At 45.0% G+C, this 22,182-nt stretch overlaps 1 protein-coding gene across 1 annotated transcript in view; it reads left to right on the top strand.

Annotated features, from left to right (window-relative positions):
- The window catches only part of TRPC7 (transient receptor potential cation channel subfamily C member 7), a 130,667-nt gene that overhangs the window by 59,041 nt on the left and 49,444 nt on the right, over positions 1 to 22,182 (top strand). Inside the window, exon 3 of the mRNA XM_038771694.1 lies at positions 16,732 to 16,896. Within this exon, the coding sequence (XP_038627622.1) occupies positions 16,732 to 16,896 (165 nt within the window). The remainder of the gene's footprint in view (positions 1 to 16,731; positions 16,897 to 22,182) is intronic.

Genomic DNA, 22,182 nt, shown 5'->3' with positions numbered 1-22,182 from the left:
GCTCCCACATTCCCCACCACCCCATTCCCATCCCTCCTTCACTCCCCTCCCTACCCCCCACACACCCTGTCCCCCCTCTCCCTCGGCATAATCCCCCACCCCGTTCTTTCTTTCCTTCATCCCCCTCCTCCCTCACACCCTGCCCCCCCATCCCTTATCACCGCCCCCCGCCCCCCCCACCACATCACACATACCCCAACTCTTCTGGCCCTTTGCCCTGCAGGTTGGTCCCCAGAACTCCAGGTTTAAACAGCCCATGGTCTAGAACTCAACTCTCTTAATATCCCCTGAGCCCAGTGCCTACTAACTTCCTGAAACCAGTCGCCGAATGTAGTCAGAATTGGATCGATGGTGACATGTGTGGCCTCAGAACCTGGCTCGAAGCCTAAACTTAAGGCCGTTTTAGAGCTTTGCATTTAGGTATAGGGAGAGGACCCTGGCTGCCTTCTGACCTTGAGGGAAATCGATAAGGTCTTTTGGGTTAACCTCCCCCTCCCATTTATAAACAAAAATACTCTTGCATTCCAGGGTAATAAACCTCCATTCCAAGTCTCTAGAGATTACTGAGAAACTGGATCAGAATCCAGTTCAGGTTCAAAGCCTGCATTTGCTCTTAGTTTCTGAAATACTAAAGAGAGTTTGAAATATTGACTCAACACCTGTTAGTGGACCTAAGGGACTCAGCACGAAAGGCCTAGATTGGATGCCTTCCTTTGTGTGTCAGAAAAATGTCATCCCGATGCCTACTGAATAGATGTGAAGCACTGTCATCCCTCCCGGGAAATCAGTAATGATGGTTTCTAGTAAGACCTTACTTTTTTGGTTTTTTTTAAATAACAGTATTAAGTACTTACATGCCAGGCACTGTACTAAGTGCTGGCATAGAGTCATGGTAGTCAGACTGGGTGGTCTCTGTCCCACATGGGGTTAACCCTTCTGAGTTGCAGTGGTTGACCCTAGAGCAAATCAGAAGATGGTTTGGTTCTGTTCTATAAGAATACCTTCAAACCAAGTCATCGTGGGAGTCTTCCTGATCATTAATATTGAGGAATCTTCTGGTAAAAGGAAACTGCTGTAGGTGATTGCGCTTTTTGAAACTATTATGTTAACCTTACTCCATTACACTTTTCATCTGAAAACACACGAATGCACTTCTGAGGAATTTTACAGATGGGTGAAGAGAGACCTGGAAAAGCAGTTATTTGTTTAGTGTACACAGCAAGTCAGTGATCAAGCTAAGAATGGCTGCAGCCTCCCAGCATTGCAAGTGTCAAGAGTGTGCTGGCTCTGATTCTTTTTCTGATTGCAGCTGCGTGCCCACTGATTGATTTCAGTAGTCCAATCAGCAGCTAAAAATCCCAAGTGCTAGCTCTCTTCTTGGTAGAGGGCCAATAGCTACCACTAAATAGCAGTTGAGAAGGTTAGAGGAAGAATGATTAAGCGACATTGTGGTGTACCTTTTGCTGCGTTTGCTTATAGAGTGCATCTGTAATCGATCTTAATGTTAGTGCTGAATGTGAAGATCACACTTTTATCCCTCTGGCAGCATGGAGCAAATATCTTGCATCAAAATTTCCCTCCTCATGCTAATGTCACAGATTCCGGGACACATGAGCCAGAGAGGAGTATCTTTTTTGGAGCCATCTCAGCCTCTAGGCTCATCTCCCAGCCTGCCTTGGGCTCTCTCAGCTCAAACCTCATCGACTAGCTGTTTGTCCTTTCGACAGTCAGTTTTGACCTTTGCCACCCCGCCGCCACCTTGGCAGTCTCCAAAGATCAGGAAGGCCACCAGTAGCAAGGGGGTAGAAAATTGAGTTGCCAGCCAAGTGGTTTCCTGGCTCAATCAGCCCTCCCAGCCAGACAGACTTGTCTGCCCTGGTTGGGCATGGGGCTTAAGTCTTAGCAGAACTGGGGTACATGCTCCCTCCCAGCAGAACAGAACCCACCCTTGCCCCAGTTTGGCCTGATGCCTGAAAAGCTTGGTATTAAGCGCCTACTATATGCAAGATACTGTACTAAGCACTGGGGTATTCATTCAGTCATATTGAGGGCTTACTGTGTGCAGAGCACTGTATTAAGCTCTTGGGAAAATACAAAACAGCAATAAACAGTCCCATTCCCTGCCCACAGCGAGCTTACATCTAGGGTGTGGGAGACAGACATCAATACAAATAAATAAAATTACAGATGGGTATAGGTTAAGGGGCGACCCCCACCCCCACCCGTAAATGCCCTGCGGCTTCAAGGCTCTCCATCACCTCGCCCCCTTCTACCTCACCTCCCTTCTCTCCTTCTACAGCCCAGCCTGCACCCTCTGCTCCTCTGCCACTAACCTCCTCACCGTACCTCGTTCTCACCTGTCCCGCTGTCAACCCTTGGCCCACGTCATCCCCCTGGCCTGGAATGCCCTCCCTCCACACATCCGCCAAGCTAGCTCTCTTCCTCCCTTCAAGGCCCTACTGAGAGCTCACCTCCTCCAGGAGGCCTTCCCAGACTGAGCCCCCTTTTTCCTCTCCTCCTCCCCATCCCCCCGCTCTACCTCCTTCTCCTCCCCACAGCACCTGTATATATGTTTGTACAGATTTATTACTCTATTTTACTTGTACATATTTACTCTTCTATTTATTTTGTTAATGATGTGCATTTAGCTTTAATTCTGTTTGTCCTGACGACTTGACACCTGTCCACATGTTTTGTTTTGTTGTCTGTCTCCCCTTTCTAGACTGTGAGCCTGCTGTTGGGTAGGGACCGTCTCTATATGTTGCCAACTTGTACTTCCCAAGCGCTTAGTACAGTGCTCTGCACACAGTAAGCGCTCAATAAATATGATTGAATGAATGAATGAAATATAGTAGGTGCTTAATAAATACCATTATTATTGTTGTTGTTATTATTGTTAGATGTGAGAGAAGAAAAGCAAGGAACTTGGCCAGGTGAACTACTTGTGGCTTTCATTAGGATTCTGTCATAATGAAGATGACTTTTGTTTCCGTTTTGGAGTATCCTGTGAGGCATTCTTTTCTTGTGTGTCAGAAGAATTGTTGACAAAAGCTATCTTTGTGATAAATCCTGTCATCATAAAAATATATCCTCATTTGCATCTGTTCTTTTGAATTAAGTTACCTTTGGTGTCTTGCATGCTAAGTAGGCCTTTGTTATAGTCCTTAGTTTTACTGTCAATTCCTAGCAAATAACTTTGTCCTCATTAGGCAATCAGTATAATCCTCTGCCCATAGAAAGCTCTCAGTACAGGGCTCTGTACACAGGTGGTGCTCAATACTGTGCTCTCGATCCAATAAGTGCCTAGAACAATATTCTACAAAGGCTAGAAGCAGTGTCGTCTAATGGATAGAGTGCAGGACTAGGAATCGAGGGAACGGGGTTCTAATCACGGTTCTACTAGCTGCCATCTTTGTGACTTTGGACAAGTCACTTAACTTCTTGGTGCCTCAGTTTCCTCATCTAAAAAATGGGATTTAATTACCAGTTCTCACTCACCTTAAACCATGAGACCCATGTGAGAAAGGAGTTGTGTTTGATTAGATTATCCTATATCTAGTAGTGTTTGGAGCATAGTAAGCACTTAATACTTGCTACAATTATGATGAGGATGATGGTTTTTACAATGATCTACACACAAAAGGCAGACAATGTTCTGCACATAATGGGTGTCTGATACAGTCTTCTGCACATAATAAGAGCACAGTACAATGCTCTGTATATAGGCGGCATTCAAGAAACAGCCAGTATAATGTTAAAAGCTTGGAAAATACAATATAAAAGAGTTGGTAGCCATGCTCCCTGCCCACAATGAGTTTACAGTCCGAAGGGGGTGATGAACATTAAAATAAATTCTATATAATAATAACTGTGGTATTTGTTAAGTGCTTACTATGTTCCAGGCACTCTACTAAGCGCTGGGGTGGATATAAGCAAATCGGGTTGGACACAGTCCCTGTTCTATATGGCTCACAATTTCAATCACCATTTTACAGATGAGGTAACTGAGGCCCAGAGAAGTAAAGTGACTTGCCCAAGGGCACACAGCAGACATTTGGCAGAGCCAGAATTAGAACCCATGACCTTCTGACTCCCAGACCCATGCTCTATCCACTACGCCATAGTGGATATGCACAAAAGTGCTATGGGGCTGGGGATGAATGGATCAAGTGTTTAAAAGATGCAAATCCAAGTGCAAGAGCGAAACAGAAGGGTAAGAAAGTAGGGGAAATGAGAGCTTAGTCAGGAATGGCCTCTTGATGATGATTTGATTTTAATAAGGCATTGAGGACCCCTGGAGAGTTTCCAGTACTCTACCAGGCTCTACCGCGGCAGGGAGAGTCAATCAGAGGCATACCCATTCCATTCCTAGCTAGGGCAGTGGCTAGCGAGTGGAAGGCAGTCTGCTACAAATCAAAACTCACCAGTGCTGGGCAGCAGCAGCATGGGAGAGAGTCAAGGGCAGAGACTCAAGACTCAAGTTTACTGCAAGGAAGGAAGCAGTGGTAAACCACTTCCATATTTTTACCAAGAAAACTCTATGGATACACTACCAGAACAATTGCGGATGGAGATGGGGCATTCTGGGAGATATGTGTCCATGGCGTTGCTATGGGTCAGAGATGACTCGACAGCATAAGACAAGACAAGAGGGTGGGGAGCATGGTGGATATGAACAGGAAGGGAGTCCCAGGCTAGAGGCGTGACTTGGGTTAGGACTCGGCATCAAGATAGATGAGATCAAAATACAATGAGTAGGTCGGCATTAGATGAGCAAAGCACATGGCCTGGGTTGTAGTAGGAAATCTGCAAAGTAAGATAGGAGGTGGCAAGATGATTGTGTGCTTTAAAGCTAATGGTAAGGAATTTCTGTTTGATGCAGAGATAGATGGTGTCACCAGCTGGAATCAGCTGCCAGGTAACTCATGAGCTCGTAGATCGGAAGGTTGAAAATAAATTCACAGACTCAAGGGTTATGGGTGATGAAAGTACGTTTTTTAAGATGATTGCACAAAGAAGAAACATGATAGGTAACCCTCAGGAGCAATCAGTACACTTGTCAGCATGATACCTCACTTGGAGCAGCTGCCAAAACTGGAAAGGATACAACTCACAAACCACCCCTAATGGGCTTCCTTTCAAGTACCCCCAAATGGGCAATCTCTCAAACCACCCCTAAGGGGCTACCTCTCAAACAAGTTATGCCATAGGGCTACTTCTCAAACAAGTAATCCCAAACGGGCTTCCTTTCAAGTTCCCAGGTCAAGTTCCTAGAATACTCGCTCCTCATTCATTCATTCATTCAATCGTATTTATTGAGTGCTTACTGTGTGCAGAGCACTGAACTAAGCACTTGGAAAGTACAATTCAGCAACAGATAGAGAATAGAGACAGTCCCTACCGAACAACGGGCTCACAGTCTCAACGAGGAGGTCCGATCAGAGCCACGCAAGATCTGACAGAATGAGTGTCCCTGAATCTGGATAGCGGTAACTTGCCACATCGGTGTGACAGAGTTCCAATCTACTACCAAAAATTCATGGAGACCCATCCCCAGATAAGCCTTGCTACTTCCCGATCCTCTTTCCTTCCGTTAGCTGTATTTGAGGTGAAAAAGGATCTTTTGGGTCTAATTGTTCAGCCTTATTGTTCACCTAGTCTCTCTGGGGTCAGTAGTGCTGGGAGGTAGGGGAAGTGCTTGTGCTTCCTATTGCTCCCTGCCAACCTCTCCAGTGCTAGTGAGTTAAACTTGTTAGCTAGTCCAAGCTGTGACCCGTCACAGACAGGCAGCCCTGGAGGTTTTTGAGGAGTGGAGAAACGTTGACTGAACTTAAAAAAGAATGATCGGGACAGGGCAGCAGAGTGAAGAATAGACTGGAGTGGAGTGAGACAGGAAACAGGGAGGTCAGGAAGGAAGCTGTTGCAGTCATCAAGGCAGGATAGGATCAACATAAAAGCAGTTTGGATGGAGAGAAAAGGATAGATGTTGGCAATGTTGTGAAGGTAGAATCGATAGAATTTAGTGACAGATTGAAAATGTGGTTTGAATAAGAGAAATGAGTTGAGGATAATATTAAGGTTATGGGCTTGTGAGAGAAGGAGGATCATGGTATTGTTTAACAGTGATGGTAAAGTCACGGAGAGTGTGGGTAGGAAGCTGGGGAGTTTTATTTTAGGCAATTCCTCTCCATCCAAACTGCTAATACATTAATCGAAGCACTTATCCTATCCTGCCTTGATACTATATCAGCCTCCTTGCTGACCTCCCTGCCTCCTGTCTTTCCATATTTTACTCTGTTTTCCAGATCATTTTTCTATAAAAACGTTCAGTCAATGTTTCCCCACTCCTCAAGAACCTCCAGTGGTTGCCCATCCACCTCAGCATCAAGCAGGAACTCTTTACCATCGGCTTTAAAGCACTCAATCACCTTGCCCCCTCCTGCCTTACTTCACTGCTCTCCGACTACACCCCTGCCCACACATTTCACCCCTCTAATGCTAACACACCTCCATCATGTCTGTCTTGCTGCCGACCTCTTGCCCATGTTCTGCTGCTGGCATGGAACACCCTCCCTCTTAATATCTGACGGACAGACACTCTCCCCACATTCAAAGCCTTACTGAAGGTACAAATCCTCCAAGAGGCCTTCCCCAAGTGAACCCTCATTTCCTCCTCTCCCACTCCCTTTTGCATTACTCTTGCACTTGGATTTGCTCCCTTTTTCACCTCCTCCCTCAGCCCCACAGGACTTATGTACATGTGTCTAATTTATTCATTTATATTAATGTCTGTCTCCCCCTCTAGACTGTAAGCTCACTTTGGGGAGGGAATCAATCAATCAATCGTATTTATTGAGTGCTTACTGTGTGCAGAGCACTGTACTAAGCGCTTGGGAAGTACAAGTTGGCAACATATAGAGACAGTCCCTACCCAACAGTGGGCTCACAGTCTAAAAGGGGGAGATGGAGAACAAAACCAAACATACTAACAAAATAAAATAAATAGGATAGATATGTACAAGTAAAATAAATAAATAAATGAATAAATAGAGTAATAAATATGTGCAAACATATATACATATATACAGGTGCTGTGGGGAAGGGAAGGAGGTAAGATGAGGGGATGGAGAGGGGGAGAGGCAGGAAAGGGCTCAGTCTGGGAAGGCCTCCTGGAGGAGGTGAGCTATCAGTAGGGCCTTGAAGGGAGGAAGAGAGCTAGCTTGGTGGATGGGCAGAGGGAGGGCATTCCAGGCCCGGGGGATGACATGGGCCGGGGAAGGGAAGGGAAGGGAAGGAGGTAAGATGGGGGGGATGGAGAAGGAGAAGAGGGGGAGAGGAAGGAAGGGGCTCAGTCTGGAAAGGCCTCCTGGAGGAGGTGAGCTCTCAGTAGGGCCTTGAAGGGAGGAAGAGAGCTAGCTTGGCGGATGGGCAGAGGGAGGGCATTCCAGGCCCGGGGGATGACGTGGGCCGGGGGTCGATGGCGGGACAGGTGAGAACGAGGTACGGTGAGGAGATTAGTGGCAGAGGAGCGGAGGGTGTGGGGTGGGCTATAGAAGGAGAGAAGGGAGGTGAGGTAGGAGGGGGCGAGGTGATGGAGAGCCTTGAAGCCCAGGGTGAGGAGTTTCTGCCTGATGTGCAGATTGATTGGTAGCCACTGGAGATTTTTGAGGAGGGGAGTAACATGCCCAGAGCATTTCTGGACAAAGACAATCCGGGAATGTGGATTGTCAGGGAATCAGGGAATCCCTGACAATCAAGGAATGTGTCTACCTACTCTGTTAATATTATACTCTCTCAAATGTATTGAACAGTGCTCTACACACAGTAAACACTCAGTAAATATGATTGATTGATTGAGTTGTTGGTGGGACATCCAAGTAGATCTGTCCTGAAGGTAGGAGGAAATATGAGACTACAGACAAGGAGAGAAATAAAGTCTGGGGATATAGCTTTAGGAATCTTCTGAATAGAGATGGTAGTTGAAGCCATGGGAGTGAATAAGTTCTCCAAGGGAGTGGGTGTAGATGGAGAATAGAAGGAGACCCAGAACTGAGCCTTGAGGGGCTTCCACAGTTAGGGGATAAAAGGCAGAGAAGGAGCCTATGAAGGAGACTGAGAATGGGTTGCCAGAGGGGATAGGAGGAGAGCCAGGAGAGGATAGTGCCAGTGAAGCCAAGCTATTGGAAAGTGCACAGTTGAAGAAGGCAGTAAGGGAGAGAAGAAGGGAGGGGCCAAGTGTTTTGATAAGATGCAAAGGGATGGAGTCAGAGGTGCAGGAAGGTGGGTAGATTTTAAGAAGAGGCATTTAGTATGGTATCAGCTTTTCATTGTGAGCCTGAGGGCTAAAAGGGACAGGGATTTTAAGGCAGTTGCGTATGCAAGAGAGCAGACTTCCAAGGACTAATAGGCCAGGAAGTCACTAGTTTAGGTATTTTCAGCCCTGGTTGGGAATCTCAGGTTTTGTCAGAGACCGGGATGAGCAAGTCTGGGATACCAGCTCAGGAAATCATGGAAGCCATTGTCCCCATCACCCTCTACAGATAGACAAATTGATGATGATCATGATGATGATGCTTGGCATTTCCATTACCCATCTCTCTGATAGTTAGCTGCTGTTTAAGTCAGGAAGGACGTGGCTGAGGCTGTGAATCCTAGACAGAGCCGCAAGAAGTCTGAAACCCTACTCTTCTTGCCACAGTGTCTTGTGACTTTTATTTTACTTTTGTATTCATCCCTGTTCTCTATCTTTTATGTTGCTTTTGTGTTCGTATTTTCTTTATTTTTCCCTTACATGGCCATCGCCAGACCCATTCCCTGCCAATAAAGTTTGTGAGTCCCTTGAAGGCCAGGGACCATGTCGAAATTCTCACTTGTGCATTTTTTCCCAAGGCTTAGCATCGTGCTCTGTACACATTAAGCGCTTGATAAATACTTTTGCTACTACTGCTGTTGCTAGGAATGTGCCATCATTCCCCAAACTGACCCATCCACTGTAAACCATTATCAGAAAGAGCCTGCTCACCTGTGGAAGCCAGTTTTCCAGTGAGGGTCTCATTCCAGTCCATACTTCACTCTGGGGCCCGGATCATTTTTTTACAAAAACGATCAGTCCATGTTTCCCCAGTCCTCAAGAACCTCCAGTGATTGCCCATCCACCTCTGCATCAAACAGAAACTCCTTACCATCTGCTTTAAAGCAATCACCTTGCCCCCTCCTACCTCACCTCACTACTCTCCTACTACAACCCAGCCCACACACCTTGTTCATCTAATGCCAACCTATTCACTGTACTTCAGGCTCATCTGTCTCACCACTGGCCGCTCACCCTCGTCCCACCTCTGGCGTAGAATGCCCTTCCTCTTTATATCCAACAGAAAATTACTCTCCCCTCATCAAAGCCTTACTGAAGGTACATCTCCTCTAAGAGGCCTTCCCTGATTAAGCCCTCAATTCCTCTTTTCCCACTCCCTTCTGCATCACCCTGACTTGCTCCCTTCAATCACCACCACCACCACCACCAGCTCCACAGCACTTATGTACGTATCCTTAATTTATTCATTTATATTAATGTGTCTCCCCTTCTAGACTGTAAAACAGGGAATGTGTCTATTATATTGTTGTGTACACTGTACAGTGTACAGTGCTCCTGCATACAGTTAGTACTCAATAGATACAATTGTTTGAGAGAGAGACCAAAAACTCCCAAAAGGTCTGTCAGTCAGTTGGTCAATCGTATTTATTGAGCACTTATTGTGGTTGCTTGGGTTGCTGCAACTCAGATCTATTCCTCTGGCTTTGGGCATTCAATTCACTGAGTCTTCTGTCAGTGCCTTGAAAGCCAAGCCTCTGTTTATTTGGATAAAGATGTGGCAGAGCTTTTGGGGAGGCTAATTAGAAAACTCCAGCCTGATGCTGAGAAGGAGCAAAGCAAAGGGAACAGGTTTCCCACTTGCAAGGTGGATATGTAAACAAGACGGGAGTGAATCTCTTTCATGTAGGTGCTGAGGCATAAAATCGGCTCAGGTTTGCCTGATCTAGGATGAAGCCTTGAATTCCATTCTGCTGTATCTGGGGGCTATTGCAATGATTTTCTGAAGCTGGTTAGAACAAATCTAAACTTTCCCAGTGGGTTTTTTCAGGGAGCATAGAAAGGAACATGCATATCATCTTCATGTTAATATGTAGGAAATATTAATTTCCTTTCCTATGCTCCTATGTGTTTGTCTTTTGAAATGATCTGAAATATACCCGTTTGGTGTAAAACAGTATCAGATTTCCTTTCCACTCATGACCACAATGCAAATTGATTTTCCCTCTAAAGCCGATCTACTAGGCCTGGCATTGTTCCCAATTTTGACTCTGAATCTTTTCATATTGAAGTAATAGTATTTATTTAGTGGCTTACTGAATTTAAGTGCTTACCTGGTTTTTTGTAAAGTCATTCGTACGTTCATTCAATCGTATTTATTGAGTGCTTACTGTGTGCAGAGCACAGTACTAAGCGCTTGGGAAGTACAAATTGGCAACATATAGTGACAGTCCCTAACCAACAATGGGCTCATAGTCTAGAAGGGGGGAGACAGACAAAAAAAATAAAACAGGTAGATAGGTGTCAATGCTATCAGAATAAATAGAATTATAACTATATACACATCATCAATAAAATATAGTAAATATGTACAAATAAAATAAATAGAGTAATAAATATGTACAAATATATATAAGTGCTGTGGGGATGGGAAGGGGATAGGGCAGAGGGAGGGAGGGGCGATGGGGAGGGGAGGAGGAGGAGGAGAGGAAAAAAGGGAGAGCCCAGTCAGGGAAGGCCTCCTGGAGGAGGTGAGCTCTCAGTAGGGCTTTGAAGGGAGGAAGAGAGCTAGTTTGGTGGATGTGTGGAGGGAGGGCATTCCAGGCCAGGGGAAGGATGTGGGCCAGGGGTCAACGACGGGACAGGCGAGAATGAGGCACAGTGAGGAGGTTAGTGGCAGAGGAGCGGAGTGTATGGGCTGGGCTGTAGAAGGAGAGAAGGCAGGTGAGGCAGGAGGGGGCAAAGTGACGGAGAGCCTTGAAGGTGAGAGTGAGGAGTTTTTGCTTGATTCGAAGGTTGACAGGCAACCACTGGAGATTTTTGCGGAGGGGAGTGATATGCCTAGAGCATTCCTGTACAGAGATAATCCGGAGTTGATTGCTTGCATCTCTGAGGCTCAAAATTTCAACTAGCCAGAAGGTAGCTCGGATAGGCATGAGGTGACTCTATCAATCAATCAGTCATATTTATTGAGCACTTACTGTGTGCAGAGATCAAGTCTAGTTAATTTGATCTTGATCAGGCCTAGTTAGTTAGCTAGCTATTTAGCTAACTAGTTAGCTAGTCAGGATATGCTAAACATAATACTAAACCTTGGAGAAGCAGTGTCGCTTAATGGAAAGACCAAGGGCTTGGGAGTCAGAGGTCATGGGTTCTAATCCCGGCTCTGCCACTTGTCAGCTGTGTGACTTTGGGCAAGTCACTTAACTTCTCTGTGCCTCAGGTACCTCATTTGTAAAATGGAGACTGTGAGCCCCACATGGGACAATCTGATTACCTTGTAACTACCTTAGTGCTTAGAACAGTGCTTGACACATAGTAAGCACTTGGCAAATACCATCATTATTATTATTATACCAAATAAAAAGTTCAGCTATAGTCCCTGTTCCACATGGAGCTCACAATCCAAGACAGACATATAGACAAATAATACCGAAATGCAAAACAACCATAAATTAAAAATTCAACTATTCAAAATAACAATGTAGCAAAATTACAAAACAACAGTAACCAGAAGGAGCTGAAAACAGTATACTTGCTCAGGGTCCTTATTGCTCCAGTGGTACTTGGTTTCATAATATTAATAGTGGCATTTGTTACTATGCTCCAAGCACTGTGGTAAATTCAAGATAATCAAGTCCCACATGGGACTCACAGATTAAGTAGGAGGGAGAACAAGTATTGACTGCTCGCTAGACTATAAGTTCTACCAACTGTTATATTGTACTCTCCCAAATGCTTAGTACAATGCTCTGCCTGCAATAAGTGCTCAATAAATACCATCGATAGATTGATTGAACCCCCATTTTGCTGATGAGGGAACTGAGGCACAGAGAAGTTAACTGACTTGCACAAGGTCACACAGCAGACAAGCAGTGGAGCCAGGATGAGAACCCAGCCTGACTCCCTAGCCTGGGCTCTTTCCCCTAGGCCACACTGCTTCCCATCCCTCCTTCTAAAAGTCCTAATTGTTGGGATGGGGTTTCCATTGCACTTTGGTCTAGGCACTGGGCAGCTCCAGTTATGCTAAAGCCTGTGGAGGTCTGGTAATGCCCCCCACCCCCACCCCACTCTTGCAGGTGCAGCACTTAGCTTTGTGCGACTGCAGACTTTAGAAACAGGCTGACCATATGGCCCATTTAGTGGGGACAGACCTGGATTTTTCTACGTTGTGCCAGGTATGTCAAAAAAAATATATGAATTTGCAAATTTCCAGCAATCTCCATCTGCTCTCTCTCGCTGTCAACACGTAGTGTTCTAATTTCAGGCTAGAGCATTCTCAATGCAGTTCCCCCAGAGGAGGGGCTCAGAACTTGATGCCTCAGAATGACCCAGCCCATTCCCTCTGTAACCTTGGGCTGGTGACCCCATGAATTAGCCTTTAACAAAATTAACATAGTAAGCCTATTGGCAAATGCTATTTGATGAAGATGATGATGATTATGATACTGTATCCATTTTACTGATGGCAATAGAAAAGGACAGAACAGTTGGCTGGTCTGGGTATAGCTCTTTGGCAAAGCCGGGAGGGTTCGGGCATAGACACTCTCCTTTCATCAATAAATCAATCAATCTTATTTATTGAGCACTTACAGTGGGCAGAGCACTCTACTAAGAACTTGGAAGAGTACAGCACAACAATATAACAGAGGGGGAGACAGATATTAATATGAATATTTACATAAGTGCTGTGGGGTTGGGTGGGGAGGTGAATAAAAGGAACAAGTTAGGGTGGCACAGAAGGGAGTGGGAAAAGAGGAAATGAGGGCTTTAGTCAGGGAAGGCCTCGTGAAGGAGATGTTCCTTCAGTAAGGCTTTGAAGGAGGGAGAGTAATCGTCTGTCGAATATGAAGAGGGAGGGCATTCCAGGCCAGAGGCAGGATGTGAGTGAGAGGTTGGCGGCGAGGTAGATAAGATTGAGGTACAGTAAGTAGTTTGGCATTAGAAGAGCTAAGTGTTTGGGCTGGGTTGTAGTAGGAGAGTAGCAAAGTGAGATGGGGTGGGGGGGGCAAGGTGATGGAGTGTTTTAAAGCCGATGGTAAGGAGTTTCTGTTTGATGCGGAGGTGGATGGACAATCACTGGAGGTTCTTGAAAAGTGGGGAAATGTGGATTTGATCCAGAAAAATGATCCAGGCAGAAGAATGAAGTATGGACTGGAGTGGGGAGAGACAGGAGGCAGGGAGGTCAGCAAAGAGGCTGATACAGTAATCAAGATAACTTCTCTGTGCCTCAGTTACCTCATCTTTAAAATGGGGATTAATACTGTGAGCCCCACGTGGGACAACCCAATTATCTTGTATCCTCCCCAGCGCTTAGAACAGTCCTAGGCACATAGTAAGTGCTTAACAAATGCTGTTATTATTATTATTAAGATGAGATAGGATAAGTGCTTGGATTAACATGGTAGCAGTTTGGAGGGAGAGGAAAGAGCATATTTTAGTGATGTTGTGAAGGTTGAACCGACAGGATTTAGTGATAGATTGAATATGTAGGTTGAGTGAGAGAGAGGAGTTAAGGATTAAATCAAGATTCCGGGCTTGTGAGACAGACAAGAAGGTTGGTGGTGTTAATTCTGTTGTATTGTACTCTCCCAAGAGCTTAGTACAGTGCTCTGCACATAGCAAGTGTTCAATAAATATGATTGAATTATTTATTGGTGCTGTCTACAATGATGGGTAAGTCAGAGGGAGGACATGGTTTGGGTGGGAAGAAGAATAATGCTTGGCACATAGTAAGCGCTTAACAACTACCATCATTATTATCATTATTATTATTATTCATTCATTCATTCAATCGTATTTATTGAGCACTTACTGTGTACAGAGCACTGTACTAAGTGCTTGGGAAGTAAAAGTTGGCAACATATAGAGATGGTCCCTACCCAACAACGGGCTCACAGTATAAGGAGTTCTGTTTTGGGCATGTTAAGTTTGAGGTGATGATAGGACATCCAAGTAGAGATGTCCTGAAGGCAGGAGGAAATGGGAGACTGCAGAGAAGGAGAGAGATCAGGGCTAGTGATGTAGACTGGGGAATCATCCCCATAGAGGTGGCAGTTGAAGCCATGGGATTGAATGAGTTCTCCAAGGGAGAACTTCACGGTCATACTTGAGCTTGGCTTCTTTTTCACTGTCCTTGGAAGCTAGTTTTAAAAGCCCAGAAGTACCACAGAGAGTTTTCTGAAAACTGCCTCTTCAGGATTGGGGCATCCTTATTGGTCCATTACTGGGCTGGCCCTGGAAGGGTAATGTCCTATTATTTGCTCAGCAATTGCATAGAGCAGACTTGTTCCAAAAGGCTGACAATTCAAGTGGCAATCTCATGCCTTTCTGACTTTTAGCTATTCAGAGATCCAGGTGCATCTGTCAGATTTCTGTTACCATGGTGCTGTATGCACAAGAGTGGATACTCATTCTTGTTTCTTAACTATTCTCCTGGACTTTTAGGCAAAGAGCTATAAAGGGTAGGGACGGTTGAGGGGGCCACGAGCCAGAATACAGTGCCATGGTGCTTTTCTTGGCAGGGATGGAGGCATATGAAGCCACATGGGAGCAGTTTTTTTCCCCAGTCCAGCATACGCGAAACACGCTGGGGGTGGGTGGCAACTCTCCACTGGAGTCCTCACCCCCTTAGCCTTTAAGCACTCACCTAACCCCTTCCCCACCACAACACTTATGTATAAATCTTTTAACTCTGTTTCTTCCCCTACCTGTAATTTATTTTAGTGTCTGTCTTCCCTGCCAGATTGTAAGCTCCTTGAAAACAGGGATCACATCTATTACCTCTATTTGTACTCTTCCAATTGCTTCCCCTACCTGTAATTTATTTTAGTGTCTGTCTTCCCTGCCAGATTGTAAGCTCCTTGAAAACACGGATCACATCTATTACCTCTATTTGTACTCTTCCAACATTCTTCACAGAGTAAGTGCTCAATAAATACTACTGATTGATTGATACTACTACTAGACTGTAGACTACTAGTCCCCTCTAGACTGTGAGCTTGCCGTGGGCAGGGAATGTGTCTACCAACTCTTTTGTACTGTTATAGTATATTCTCCCAAGTGTTTAGTACAGTGTTTTGCATACAGTAAGTACACAATAAATACAACTGAGTGATTGATTACTACTGCTACTACTACTACTGCTGCTACTACTACTACTACTACTAGTACAACTACTTCTACTGCTACTATTAAAGGTGGCTGTTGGGATGACTTGACCAGGAGTGATAGAACTGTTCTGGGGAAAGTGAACTCAGATAAGTGAGAGGGAGAACGTTGAGCTGAATTCATTTTCTAGGTTATTGAAATGAAAACAGGCAGTCTTCCGAGGTCCAGCCTTAACAGATAAATGTGAGTCCTATTTCATTCTCCAGAGGACAGCCCCTTGATAATACCCTACATGACACCCAAGGTAACAATTTACTCAATCTGGGTTTTCTGGCAACTTGGATCCCTACTGTTTTGGAAGTCAAAGCATAGGAACGCATTCCAGAAAGGCAACACCCAGAGAATGTGCTGATTGATTTACAGTCACACCAGGGGTGTGGCCTAGTGGATAGAACACGGGCCTGGGAATCAGAAGGACCTGAGTTCTAATCCTGACTCTGCCACTTGTCTGCTGTGGGACCTTGGGCAAGTCACTTCACTTATCTGTGCCTGCTACCTCATCTGTCAAATGGGTATTAAATAAATAAATAAACAAATAATGGCATTTGTTAAGTGCGTACTATGTGCAAAGCACTGTTCTAAGCACTGGGGAAATACAAGGTGATCAGGTTGTCCCACATGGGGCTCACAGTCTTCATCCCCATTTTACAGATGAGGTAACTGAGGCACAGAGAAGTGAAGTGACTTGCCCAAAGCCACACAGCAGACATATGGCGGAGCTGGGATTAGAACCCATGACCTCTGACTCCCAAGCCCAGGCTCTTTCCACTGAGCCACGCTGCTTAGACTGTGAGCCTCATGTGGGATAGGGACTGTGTCTGACCTGATTAACTTGTATCTACCCAAGCGCTTAGTACAGTCCCTGCCACATAGTAAGTGCTTAACAAATGCCATTAAAAAAAGTTGATTCACTGATGTCACATTGTTAAAGCTTCTCACTCAATATGAGAAGCAGTGTGGCCTAGTGGAAAGAGCACAGGCCTGCAAACAGAGGACCTGGGTTCTAATACCGGCTCCACCACTGGCCTGTTGTATAAACTTGGGCAAATCACTTAACTTCTCTGTGCCTCAGTTTCCTCATCTATAGAAGAAGGATTCAATAACTGTTCTTCCTCCCCTTTAGACTGCAGACCCCATGTCGGACAGGGACTGTGTCTGACCTGATTATCTTGTATCTACTCTACTGTGTAGCACATCTTAAGCAGTTAACAAATACCACAATGTAATTTTTCCATTTGCTTCATTTTTTATAGTTTGTGGCTCACCCCAACTGCCAACAGCAATTGCTGACCCTGTGGTATGAAAATCTGTCAGGCTTACGGCAACAGTCCATCGCTGTGAAATTCTTGGCTGTTTTTGGAGTTTCGATAGGCCTTCCCTTCCTTGCCATCGCATACTGGATTGCCCCCTGCAGCAAGGTATGGAAAGGTTGAGGTGCATGCCAGTTGTCATGACTTCTCTCATCTTTACAGGAAATGAAGGTCCCTCTTAATAACTCAAAATTGACATGCTACCACCCCAAGAGCCTTAAGGTGCCTTCCACCAATTAAAAACATTACAGGATGGAAAATTCTGACATCTGATTTTTCAAGAAATTGGGGCAAAAGAAAAGTTAAAAGAAGGGAGGTGAGCATGGTACAGAATTAAAAGGAGAGACAGCCAGGAGGAAAATAGAAGCATAAACTAGAGCAGAAGCAGAAGACAGGGAACCTTTAATGAACTGGATTGCACATTCACCATCCTTCTCTGTCCCCCTGCCCCAGATCCATTTGAGAGTTCGGTGATGATTGTTTCTCATCCAAAATGACTGGTGAGCCTTGATCCTGTCACTCCCAGGGTGCTTGAAAGTGGGTGTGGAGGAAGCATGAGAAACGTGGCCAATTGCAGACCGCGCACATGAGGGTCAGAGCTGGCTGACGTGGTATAGATTCAATTTACTTGTGTGAACTTGTCCTAAACAGGAAAGATATTTCAAAGTGGGGAGGATCTTGGCTGAGACCAGCCTTTGAAGATGTATGCTCCACAGCTGTAGACACCCCCTGGTCCATCTGAATTGCACTTGCAATCTGATATTTAACTCTCTAAAAAATGTGGACCTCCCAGATATATGTCGCGAAATAGAGCTTCCTCATCATCCTTCAAATTTCTCCTCGAGGCAGGGGATGTTGAAGTTGGAGGCTGAACCATGAATTGTTTTTTAGATCTTATTTTCCAAGTCTTTTCAAGACTGAAAAACTGCAGAGTCTAGATATATTTTCAATGGTTGGCTAATCAGGGCACTTGGGATTCACTGCAACATTTTCAAAACAATTGGTCAAGATCAGCCCATGGAAAATTTGATCAACTGTAAAATAAATTTACAAAAACATCTATATTGAACAAATCTGTCTGACAATACATAAACAGTAATTTCAAGTAAGTTCACTGAGTGACCAGTCAATAATAAAGAGAACATGATTTTCAGGGTAAATAGTGGCCTTTTCCTATGTGCCAGGAACAAAATAGCAGTTTTTATTAACATCATCATCATTATTGTTGTTATTATTATTAATAATAATAAAGAGCTCAAATGTTTGTTAAACACTCATTATGCACTATGCACAAGATGGGTCAAACACAGTTTTTGTCAAACATAGGCTCACAGTCTAATAGGAATGAGAGTCCACAGAAAGATCTGATACCAGAACTACACATCAATTTTTAGTGTTTGAAGAATGGGGCCTTTAAAACGAAAATGTGGCAGGGAAAATTCATGCAAGAAGAAGTGTGGTTAGTCCATTCATCTTTCCATTGCATAGGGATCTAGTTTCCTGGGCAGGAGATCGCATTCTAGATTAAAATGCCTGGGATGAAACTAGAAGAAAAAGAAGAATTCACCTGGGCAAAGTGTAAAGAACAAGGAGAATCTGCCCATGTTTTTTTGCCCAGTTCTCCCTGTGTGATGTGAGCAGAGATAACCAGTGATGGTGGAGCAGGTGCTGGACTGAAGTGTGCTGTTGGAGGCTTCTATGTCCAAACCTCAGCTATGAATGAGTTTCATCTTTTTATGAAATGGAACTATGGGGACCTGAATCCCAGAGTTCAAACAGAGGCCAGTCGACTGCCTTATCTTGTGGTCAGCAGCTATGGCCTGTGGGACAACCAGGTATTGACCCGAGAGTTTCATTGTAGGCTCAAGACTGGGCTTCTCAGCTTCATCATCAACCAGTGTCATGGCTTGACCAGAAACAGGACATGGGGGTTCAGAGGGAGTCCAGAAGGAGTCCAAAGAGTCCATCCAAATTTTAACCAAGTCTCTTGGCCACACAGAGCACTACACAGCTAGTCAACAGCAGCAAATCATTCAGTCAATCAACTAGTGGTAAATATCGGGTGCCTACTGACTGCTAGCTAGTGTCACGTTCTGGCTCAAGAGCCTTGGAGGAAGGGATGGAGATTCAGGGATGGATTTCTTTCTCTCTTCCTTTGGCAATGAAAATTCTTTGTTTCTATTGTGAAAAATGTCATGGGAAAAGGTGAGGCATGAGCAGCAATAATGACTGTGAATTCTCAGAACAATAAGAAACCCAAGCAGCATGCTCCTGCCCAGACATCTGAGCTTTAGAGATCGTCAGCAACAGTGGCAGCCCATCAGTCTTCTGGGAGAACTTAAACAAATGCAGTTCAGGGATGGGGGAGTCCAGTATTGGAGTCTTACATTTGTGTGTCCAAATACTTCCACCATTCACCACAGGAGCTCTTGAGCCTGGGAGGGAAACCAAACAATCTCTCACCAGAATCAACCTGCTGTTGGCCATTAAAGCCCCAACAGGTTTCCTCATTTTGATTCTCGTGGTTCAATCACCCCAGTAATTTGTCCCATGGCATAGAAGAGCTTAGCTCTCAGAGGCAAATAGGTGTCTGTCACATCATAGGGGTGTTGGCACCAGCCACAGGAACACCCCGCTGAGGGAGGGCAGGATGTTCATAATTTCACCATTCCTTCCTGCCACTTAAAAATCCTCTGACAGGAAGTGTTAGGGTGATGCTGCAAGCTGGGTTGAACCCTCGCTCTATCAAACATCATGCCTAGGCACACAACCTCTTCTTCCCAAAATGCCTTGCACCGTATCCAAATTGGCATGTGTTTTCAGACCAACTTTCCCTAATTATGCCAACATGCTCTACCAACAGAATATTGGGAAAATGTGTGTTCTGGCAAAACTGAGTGCATGGTGTGTACCTATATGGTTTGGCATTTGCCTAGGCATGAACACAGATATGAGCCAATCAGTATCAACTATATGTACAGATAAGCTGTAGGCCCTTAGCTGTTGGGATGGGGACAGTGTTTAGCTAGGGCTTGGGGCATTAAATCTGGTACAGGCCTGGTGTCTAGGACAAGACGGGGCTGCACATTTTGGGAACTTATCTGCAAGGCCTCATTACATTGCTCCATGAATGGAATCAAAATGCCCTCAAAGGCAGGAATCCTTTTAACATTAAGACAGTGTATTTTAACCTCAACTGTTATATCATTTGATTTGTTAGGTGGTACGTTAATTATTTGATTCACTAGTTAAGGGTTGTTAGCTTTTTTTTCATTATCTAAAATCTGTGACAATTTGTCCTTAGCTAACATGAACCTGGCCCCAAATCCGACCTGTGGTTTGGAATAGAAGCCAATATTATAGCTATCTAGGATTGTACAAGCAATAATGTTGATTGCACAAGAAACAGGAGAAGTAGAGTTCATGCATTTCAAGTTGACCTTTGCTGTTCAATTATCCTTACGAATTAGTCACAAAGCTCATTAAGGTAAAGGAGCAAACAGCATCAGAGACTCCCATGCTGACAGCGGAAAGGAGTGTGAGGTGAGAAGAGCCATGCTCGCAAGGCACTGCTGTTAAGTGTGCCCCAAATCTGGCTGTGTCCCTGGGGGTGCGCTGACATTTAGAAGTTTCCTGCTTTGAAGAACAGAGCGAAGTGTACTTCAAGCAGGTGTGCCCCTAACTTCCTTGCTGAGCTATTCACTGGGAAGTCTTGGGAAATGGAAAAAGGACTCAGACCTGGGCCAGCTCGCAAGAGCTAATTTTGACACTGCCACTTCTCTGAAGCGCCACCGACTTCGGGTGTATGCCCACCACCCGTGCCACAGTTCTGACTTGAAAGCCTTTTCCTCAGGGTTTTGTGCCCCCCATGATACTCTCGGGGGAGACAGAGACTATGCTAGGCTGGTTGGATAATGGGGTGCTTTAGGGGCCTTGTTTGAGCTCTGAGCCTGGGGCCCCCTCTCTCTTCCATCAACTGTCCAATCACTGAGTTGAGAAATTTGAAATGGCTGCCATTTCAGAGGGCACAGAGAGAAAGGTTAGGCAGTGGGGATGGCAGACCGATGCCAGCATCACCATCCCTCTATGACACCAAGCAAGCATGGTGGCCATTCTGGGAAGGTCTGTTTTAGGCCACCTTCATCATAATGCCTCGACCAACTGCTGGGTTGGTAAGGTCTAGTGGGGTCACGATTTCTGGGGTGCCACCCAGGGTGTCCTATAAGCCCGGGACCCCTATACTGCAATCCTGTTAGCCCCTTCATTAATCTAACCTTCCACACCACCCTACCCCATAGAGTGCTGGTTTCCCAGCACTCTGATTATAATCAATCATGTTACACTAATAGCTGCAGTAATTAAAGTACATAATTATCACACCGAAGCCTATTAAAAGAACATTATCAAGCCATCTGTTTTATAAATGTTATGCTGGATATATTTTCAGTTGGAGAGATTGAATTTAAATAAACCTTTAGTATTGTTCCTTTCCTGAGTGAATAATCTCCCATTTGAGTGAAAGTCTACCTTCGTGCTGGCTGTCTGCTGTGTGTAGAGCAGTAAACCAAGCACTTTGGAGAGTACAGCAGAAGAAAGCACACTTTTCCCTGTTTCCAAGGAGATCCAGAAGGCATGTGCGGATGAAGCCCTCCCTCCAGCCATGCCAGAGTGTGGGAAGCAGAGTCCGCAGCCCAGGTGCCCGTCTCAAGGGTGGGGATAGGGTGGGAAAGGCATGCAGCCAGAGGGGCAACCGAGGATGCCAGCACCATCAAGACCTTCCAGCTGCAGCCTCCTCAAGTTCCCATGGTCTCCACAGCCTCCCATTGAGTGCTGTGTATGCATGACTGAACGTAAGATCATTCAGAATCCAATTTCATACATTATTCTTTTATAATGTTCTTTTATCAACATTGTTATTATTGTATTTGTTAATCGTCTGCCATGTATCACACACTGTTCTAAGCACTGGGGTAGATACAAGTTAATCAGGTCAGACACAGTCCCAATTCAACTAGGAGGGAGAACAGGCATTAAATACCTATTTTACAGATGAGAAGACTAACGGAGAGAAAAGTTAAGTGACTTGCCCAAGGTCACACAGAAAGCAGCAACATAGCATAGTGGATTGAGCACAGGCCTGGGAGTGAGACGGTCATGGGTTCTAATCCTGGTTCCTCCACTCATCTGTTGTTTGACCTTAGGAAAGTCACTTCACTACTATATGTCTCAGTTACCTCATCTATAAAATGGGGAAGCAGCATGGCTTAGTGGAAAGAGCACAGGCTTGGGAATCAGAGGTTGTGGGTTCTAATTCTGGCTCCACTACTTGTCAGCTGTGTGACTTTGGACAAGTCGCTTTTCTCTGTGCCTCAGTTTCCTCATCTGTAAAATGGG

Source organism: Tachyglossus aculeatus, chromosome X1 (genome assembly GCF_015852505.1).
Source record: "Tachyglossus aculeatus isolate mTacAcu1 chromosome X1, mTacAcu1.pri, whole genome shotgun sequence".
In the NCBI taxonomy this organism is placed as follows: domain Eukaryota; kingdom Metazoa; phylum Chordata; class Mammalia; order Monotremata; family Tachyglossidae; genus Tachyglossus; species Tachyglossus aculeatus.
Note: the sequence above shows the minus strand (reverse complement) of the source record. Positions and strands in the feature narration are given on the sequence as shown.